This window comes from Macrobrachium nipponense, chromosome 4, assembly GCF_015104395.2.
Source record: "Macrobrachium nipponense isolate FS-2020 chromosome 4, ASM1510439v2, whole genome shotgun sequence".
Classification (NCBI taxonomy): Eukaryota; Metazoa; Arthropoda; class Malacostraca; order Decapoda; family Palaemonidae; genus Macrobrachium; species Macrobrachium nipponense.
The window spans coordinates 80,358,248-80,366,579 of record NC_061100.1 but is presented as its reverse complement, the minus strand read 5'-3'; the positions used below and the strand labels follow the sequence as shown (position 1 = coordinate 80,366,579).

The following is an 8,332-nucleotide window of genomic DNA, read 5'->3' as shown; positions in this document are numbered from 1 at the left end:
GCTGATTTTTGTAATCAGAGAGAGCTAAATACAGTTACTTCCAGTTGGCCCTGAGACAGATTTCTACAACGAAAATAACATTTATTAAAGAACTTTTGTCACGCTGTGAGGTCCAACTAGCAAAGTTTTATGATTCGCCCCAAAATTCCGAGTCTGCACTCATGGGGTCTTTACAAATTATATAACGCTTTGAGTTAAATAGATTCTTATATAATTATGTGTGTGTGTGTGCGTGTGTGTTGTGTGTGTAAAATATCATTTTGAGAGAAATATGTATTCACGAAGGCAATATCAATTCCTTCATAATTTTCATGTAAAATCACTAGGAAATTCAGTTATTTAACTTATTATGTATATCAGCCAGGAATATTTCATGTAAGTAGAGGTAAAAGTTTCAGTTACATCATATTTCCTGGCAATACATTTTTCTCTTTGGTTCCAGTAATTAATAAAGTGATTACAATTCCTGTGCAAGTTTATTTGTCTTCCAGTATTAATGAAGTACTGAGGGCAGTCATGTGAGTTCTACAATAGGCGAGGGTGCTCGCTCAAATAGGGAGACCGATTACAAATTTTGTACAAATTGTAATTTTGTTACAAATTTCACTCCCATCTGTATTTCTCACGTACGGGTTTCTATGACGCAAGTGCTTGCTGATTGGGTTAACGTTTATTTTCTCCAGCAAAGGTTCCAACCGATGTAACTGGCGACAGTAAAGCAAAGTTCGTCGTTCCAGATTCCAAAAGTAAAAGTTCTCGCATACTTTTGTTTTGGTTTCAGATTTATTCCAGAAGTTTTATTTACTTGTCTCATATCTGAGTTGCGTTGCTGTGCAGTTCATAATGAACATATTTCCTTTTTATTGAAATAGAGATGGTACTGAATACTTTTCATTGCTTTCCTGGAAAGAAGTAAATGTACATAGACACAAGTGATGAACGTTTATTTGATTGCCTCTGCAAAAAGTATGACTGATCATTATGTGCCACAACTGCGTCGTACAAGTAGTATTACCAACGAGTAGATATTTAGCAGATTATGTTGTAGGGTCCCATATGGACCCCACACACCTTCATCACACTGGCCAGCTAATCTCCTCACAGCAACTCTGCGTGCCAATGCATGGACACAAGAAACACAGCATATGTCACGCATCTTTTATACATATGTCTCCTTTGTTATTATTGTCATGTTAGATGTATCGTGATCATTATACACATTACAATGTCAGTTAATATGTGCAGCCTCTGTATTTGGCTGCCTGGTGTCAGGCATTACATTTCTACTCAGACTCTTAATCTTACTCAAACCCTTCGCTACATTGGTGACCACAGAGATGACCGACCCAGCCAACCTCAACGATGCCAGCCTCTCCAGAGAGACCATCACTGTCGCCTCCATATGTCTGCCTCCATTCACGCCCCACAACTCAGAAGCTTGGTTCTTCAGAATGGAAACAATTTTCTGATCGAAGAAAATCACCTCCTCAACAAACAAAGCAGACGCCATCCTTGAATTCCTGCTGGATGATGTCTTCAAGCAAGTCGTAGGATGGCTCACTGAACTTCAAACCCCTGTCACCTACAAGTTGCTGAAGGACCAGCTGAAGTCAACCTTCAGCATGCACCTGCCCTAAGAGCCAAGAAATTCCTCAACTACGCGGCCTATTGCACGTCTACAAACAGTTGCGGTGGCTCATCACACTACCCACCATAGACATCCAACCTGAGTCATCCTTAGAGAGAGGTAATCCTCAAAAGAATACCCCATCAAACAGTGGCAGCCATGCCCAATGCCTCTACCTTATCAATTGAAGAATTACTGAAGTTGGTCGACACAGTGCACATGGCCCACAAGACAGAGGAACCTACACAGCCACCAACAGCATGACGGGCCCAGCAATCAACTGACATAGAATCTAACAGCGACCCAGAGGGACCAGCTACCCCCATCCACAAACGAAACTTCCCCAGCATTTCATCAAGGGGAAGACCAGACAGAAGAAAGACAAACCACCAGAGGGGAAGTGCTACTTCCACTGAAAATTTGAGAAGAAAGCCTGCAAATGTGGCAAAGGTGGCCTGTTTTCAAAACATGCAAAGGATCACAATCGTGACTCAACCAATTAAACATCAGTGGTGAGCAGACCGGTTGCCTCATAAGAGAAATTGCCCCTGCCCACCTCTGTCTTTCTTCCAGGTATGAACATAGAGGCTCCTCATGCTTCTTCATTAGGGGCAAAAAGTCAGACACCAGGGCATGCAGGTCATTTGTGCCAGCCAATCCAAATAAACAACTCAACTCCACTCCACCTACCAACCTCCATGTATCCACCACCAGTGGAGCACCACTCAAGATGTACAGAAGGCAGGATGTGAACCAGTCATTTAATGGGAAAGACTACAGTTGTCCCTCCATCACGGCAGATTTGACGATAGCACTGTTAGGAGCAGATTTCCCAACAGCTCACAACCTGCTAGTGGACAGAGTATCAAAACAACTAACCCTGAAAGCAACTCCAACATTATCTTGTCAACAACCATGCAGAGGAACAACCACCACACTGTCACAGAAGTAGCAAAGATGATAAATATGCCCCCTCTCTGCATCCGCCCCACCGCCAGAAATATGACAACCTCTACAAGACTATTGAGAGGTCTTCAAATACGACTTGTAGCATAACTTAATCAAACCAGCAAACCACAACATCGACCATCATGTAGAAACTGAAGGCCCCCCTATTTCACTCAAGCTTCAGACGATTAGCTCAAGAGAAGCTCGCCTACGCCAAACAAGTGCTCAAGGAGATGGAGAACGTGGGAATATGCCAAAATCACCCAGCCATTGGGCTTCCCTTTTCACATGGTACCAAAACCTGACGGAACATGGTGCCCGTGCAGAGAATACCAAGCCAGATAGATGCTTGTTGCAATACATAACACACATAACCAATCATGAACGGAGCAGAGAACTTCACCAAAATATACCTGGTGAAGGAATACTTCTAATAGTGAAGAAAGATATAGAGAAGACCATGATCATCACCCCCTTTGGCACCTATATATATTCAACTACAGCTGTTTCAGCCTTCACAATGAAGTGGCAACCTTTCCAAAGACTGATGAACAAACTGCTTGGCAACCTTTCATTCTGTGTGGTCTGTGTCAACAATATCCTTATATTTAGCCCCAACCTCAAGCAGCATCTTTAAAGGTGAATTTATACTAGGCTTCACCACACGCTGTAAAGTAAGACTCATCACTAACTCCTCCCAAGTTCTTGTTAGCCCCGCCTAGTGGACTGCTCATCAAGGCTTGCTCCAGACCACTAACTCACCCTAATGAGCAGTCCAGTAGGCGGGGCTAGCAAGAATTTGGGAGGAGTTGGTGATGAGTCTTACGCATGCATCGTGCGGTTAAGCCTAGTGTAAACTCACCATAAGACACCAAAAAAGTACTACAATTTCTCAAAGAAAACAGTCTCCTAGTAGGGGAAGACAAATGCGAATGGGAAAAGAAATGGTGTAATTCCTTAGACATCAAGTAACCCCTACCAGAAAAAGATAGAATACAATCGACCGCTTCCGAAAACGCAACAACAAGGTATCAAGTAACCCCTACCAGAAAAAGTAAAAACAATCACCAACTTCCCAAAACCAACAACAATTAAATCAGTACAAGAATTTTCAGGACTAATCGACTATTACCATAGATTTATCCCTAACATTGCTAAAATTATACCAATGCCTACAAGGAAAACAGAAAAGTTAAATTGGTCAGAAAGTCAAGATTAATGCATTTCCTTTAGCAAAACAAGCATTAACCTCCGCAACCACATTCATTTTTCTTCTATCCCATAGTTCCCTCACATTGACAACAGATGCAAGTAACAGGGCGGGCGATGGGCGCCATACTAAAGTAGGACACAGTTGATGGATGTTGTTTGCTGACGTTCTTCAGCAAGAAGCTAACAACAGCAGAAAAGAGATACTCCACTTTCGACAGGGAGCTTCTAGCAGTCTATAAAGCCGTCCGCCACTCCCGCCACATGTTTGAGGGGTAGGGTCCTATATGGACCCCACACACCATCACACTGGTCAACTATATCACAGCATACATACATCACGCATGTTTTATTTGTATAATATATATCTTTTATACATCTCTCTCTCCTTTCTTACAGTTGTCGTATTAATTGTATCATCATTATCATACGCATTACAATGTCAGCATTTCAGCCATATGTACCTTAACTTCAGCCATGTCTTGTGTATCAATTCATATGTATATTTCCATCTGTCAGCAAACACAAATGAATGTGTGTGACCTCAGTTTTTGATTGCTTGGTGTCAGGTGCTACATTTCCGCTTGGGAAAGCTATTGATCTATATATAACTTACTGAATATATCAGTAAGTGCAGACTCTGACTCTTAATCATGCCCATTGCTACAATATAAAAAGAATAAGTTCTTGAAACGCCAACAGAAAACATGAGATGGAAAAGTAATCGAGAAGGAACGCTGGGATTTTTTGCTTGTATGGGGTAGAATAGAGACGGTAGTTCTTAAACTTTAAGTGATTTAGATAGAACAATCACCGTATGAAAGTTGTAGTTCTACTCAGGATCTAACGTTACCAGTTCTAATAATGGAAATTACAATTTATTTAGCTCTCAGTCGGGGATTATCGCAAGGGATGAACCACAAAAGGCAATCCAAGATCGCAATCCTTTGCCATTGATCGAATATCCGTGTCATTCGCGTTCTCTGTTGTGAATAATGGGGCCAAATTACCAAAATTTCCCAAATAAGCTTTCCCATATGCGCTGCTTTCTTTCCCGCAGACATGATCAGCCATTCATTGGAGAAGGCAAGCGGGGCCGTATGTTCGTTTCTGAAGCATTGACCGTTTCCTTGCCCCTGCCTCATTAGCGACCTCTAAACCTTTAATGAGCACTCAGTGAATACAACAGAAATACTCATCTTTTTACTCCAAGGAGTTTAATTTGGGTCTCTCTCAAGGCCGACCTCAATGTCAGACTTCTACTCCCTTACCATAATTAGGAATAGGAGGAGGAGGAGGAGGAGGAGGAAGAAGAAGAGAAATGTCTCTGGATAGGGAATTTAAGTTCACCCTCACTTTCGAATTGACGTTTATAACAGCAGAGAAAGTGGGGATCTCTTTAGGTCTTTTTCATAATTAATTAGGGTTATGAAAGTTGTCTTTACTTTACCCGTTTTCTTGAGCGTGATAAAAAACGTGTATTCATTTTTCGTAGGCGTGTATGCGCATGAGTGTACTCGTGTGTGTATGAGAGAGAGAGAAGGCCGGGAGGAAGTGGGATAGAAGGAAAGTGAGAGAGCACATTTTCGACTTTTCGAATTGATTTCTGTTGAGAGACTATTGCAGAGAAACTATGGGTGACAGAAGTTTCATTTTTCACAAATATATTCATCGATAACGGATCTGAAAAGGTCATTTAAATTTCGTGACTTTATTTTCTTACATATCCACTTATCCCTTTTTTTCTAGCCAGCTGATGTTAAGTTCGTTAACACTCACTCAACAGTGTAAAGTAATTTTAGGGCTTGTCTTTTTTATCATCCGTATCGCCTTTATGTTTTATAACCTACAATTCCATCTCCATCTGTATTATCATATGAAATATCTAGTTTATAGTCAATATGAAAAACAGATATGTCATCAACCTCCGCCTCTAAATTTCTGGTATATTGATTATATACAATCATGGATTAGCGCTTAGCCTGCCTGATCTGTGAGCGCTGGGAGAGTAGTAATGGCTTTTAATGTGCTTTCGTCGTCGAAGAAATATTAGAGTCATGCTGGAATGGCGGATGGGGGCTTCAACCTTTCCACCCTCGATGGTAGAACTAACAGCATTGCTTCTGGGAATACCGGTACCGAGCCCGATGAAGACAAGCGGAAATGATTGACTTTGCATTCATAAGCGCGTGGAAAAAGTCTTCTGACTTTGCCATGAAGGTAATGATGAGGTTTTTGCAGATTTACTGAGAAGAAAGAAGAAATGTTGCAACAATGGAAATGTATTTGATTTCAGTGTTTTTCTATAATGTTACGAGCTTTGTGCCAAATCACACAGGGTTGCGCTCTATTGGTTCAATGGATTTTTTTTCAAAAGGTGGAATTGTAGCCCAAAGGATTTTGACGTTGTTTTTAGTCTTCTGTAAAAGAAAACTATTGTGCCGGCTTTGTCTGTCCGTCCGCCCTTTTTGCTGTACACACTTTTTCTGTACGTCCTCAGATCATAAAAATTACTGCGGCTAGAGGGCTGCAAACTAGTATGTTGATCAACCTCCCTCCAATCATCAAACATACCAAATTGCAGCCCTCTAGTCTCAGTAGTTTTTATTTTATTTAAGTTTAAAGTTGGCCATAATCGTGCTTCTGGCAACTATATAGGACCGGTTAAAGTTTCATGGGCCGCAGCTCATAGAGCATTACACTGTGACCACCGAAAGATAGATCCATTTTGATTATACGCTGTAGCGGCTGAACAGAAAACTTGGGCGCATTTTTCACTTTATTTCGTGAGCATACTAATTTCACACTTGATTTTTTAAATGAGTAACTCTGCTGATGTTGCAGAACTTAATTATCGTCCAGGTAACCTTTTGAATGTGATTTTCAGAGAAACACTTCCTCGATCATTTGCCTTTGCAGAATACGTCTCCAGGATCACATCAAGAGCGACGAAATTCCAATTAAAAATCCCGCTTGTTAATCTGCGTCTTCGGAGTATTTGAGAGAGAAAATCATATTCAGCCAAACGAATTTTCTCTCTCCAGAGATTCACCTTGTCGAGATCATTTCCGCTTGACGAAAACGCTTATTCCTCCCCATCACATTATATGCGTCAGACATTTCCTCTTGTCAGGAGGAAAAGGAATGAAAATAATATGTTATAAAACTGTCTCTCACTTTTCATGTTTCTCATTTTCTTTCGCGAAACCTTTCCTTAGTATGCACTATTTCTCGTCTTTTCTTTCTTAACTGTTTCCAGCTTCGGGTCGTCATGACTTCAGTGTAAGGTCAATTAACTTTTCCTCATTCATTTATTCACGTTTACTTCTACATGTGTCATTATTTTTTACTTCATAATTCTCTCTTCCCCCGCATTAAAAAATTTCTAATGCTTTTGTTTTCTTTTATTCCAATTGTGCTTTCATATGTACTTCTTCGCATTTTCACATTATTATTATTATATATATATGTGTGTGTGGTTGTGTGTGTGTGTGTGTGTGTGTGTGTGTGTGTATTGCTTAAAAAATCACAGTAGATGCACGTGACTTCATTAAATAAGCGAACACAGGGAAATGATAGGCAAAAATCCAAGCGTTTTCGTGATTACATTTTCCTATGTTATTCGCTTTATATCTATCTATATATATATATATATATATATCATAATATATATATATATACTATATATATATATATATATATATATATAGATATATATATATATATATATATATATATATATATTATATATATATATATATATAGACGTCTTTTTTACTGTAATACAATAGTATAATATGAAGATGAAAGGCCCATAAAACACTATTTGAACGTTGCAACCATATATTTCGAGCACTTCCTTCTGTTCTCCTGATCAGTGGTAAAATATGGGCATAGGATTGTTTGTTGTTGTTGTTGTTGTTGTATTAAGCCAACACTTCTTGTTGGCACGGGCCTTTCCCTTGTCCGGCCCGTAGGGGGCATAGGATATCTTATAAGAGTTTATATACAAGGCATATGTAAGTGTGGCAGTAAGTGTCTATTGGTGACCCAGGAAGGATGGGATTAGAATATTCCCTGGTGATTTCTGGCCTCATTAACTCGCGCCTGGCGACTCGTCCGGTGGTCGGATGTTCTTGGACACCTGCTTGAGATGCGGCCTAAGGATTAGTCCGTCGATGTCATCCGATTTCCAAAATCCTCTAGACAGGTTCATAATGTTGGTTTGATTGATGATAACTGATTCCAGCATCTTCCTTTTGTAAGGACAGCTACTTTTGAAAGCCAGCTCTGCCCCACTTCATTTAATAGTATGGCCTTGTCCCTAAAGGCCCCATAGACGATACGACCACCGGAGGCTCCGTTCTGTCTCTGGCATCCGCGTTGCCCATATACGTTCGGATTCACTTCACTTTCTCAAAACCTGGTAGAATGAAGAAGTGGCCCTCCGTTCAGTGATGGCACTATAGTCTGCGCTCTTGCAGCAGAAACTGGAAAGCCCCAGCGAGAAAGGAGAGCCTGAATTGAACTATGGTTGAAGAAATGCAA

At 40.5% G+C, this 8,332-nt stretch overlaps 1 protein-coding gene across 1 annotated transcript in view; it reads left to right on the top strand.

Annotated features, from left to right (window-relative positions):
- The first annotated feature begins 1,337 nt into the window (after window positions 1–1,337).
- The window catches only part of LOC135211415 (uncharacterized), an 84,403-nt gene continuing 77,408 nt past the window's right edge, over window positions 1,338–8,332 (top strand). The window contains exons 1-3 of the mRNA XM_064244727.1: window positions 1,338–1,441; window positions 2,201–2,489; window positions 2,679–2,889. Coding sequence (XP_064100797.1) covers window positions 1,338–1,441; window positions 2,201–2,489; window positions 2,679–2,889 — 604 coding nt within the window. The remainder of the gene's footprint in view (window positions 1,442–2,200; window positions 2,490–2,678; window positions 2,890–8,332) is intronic.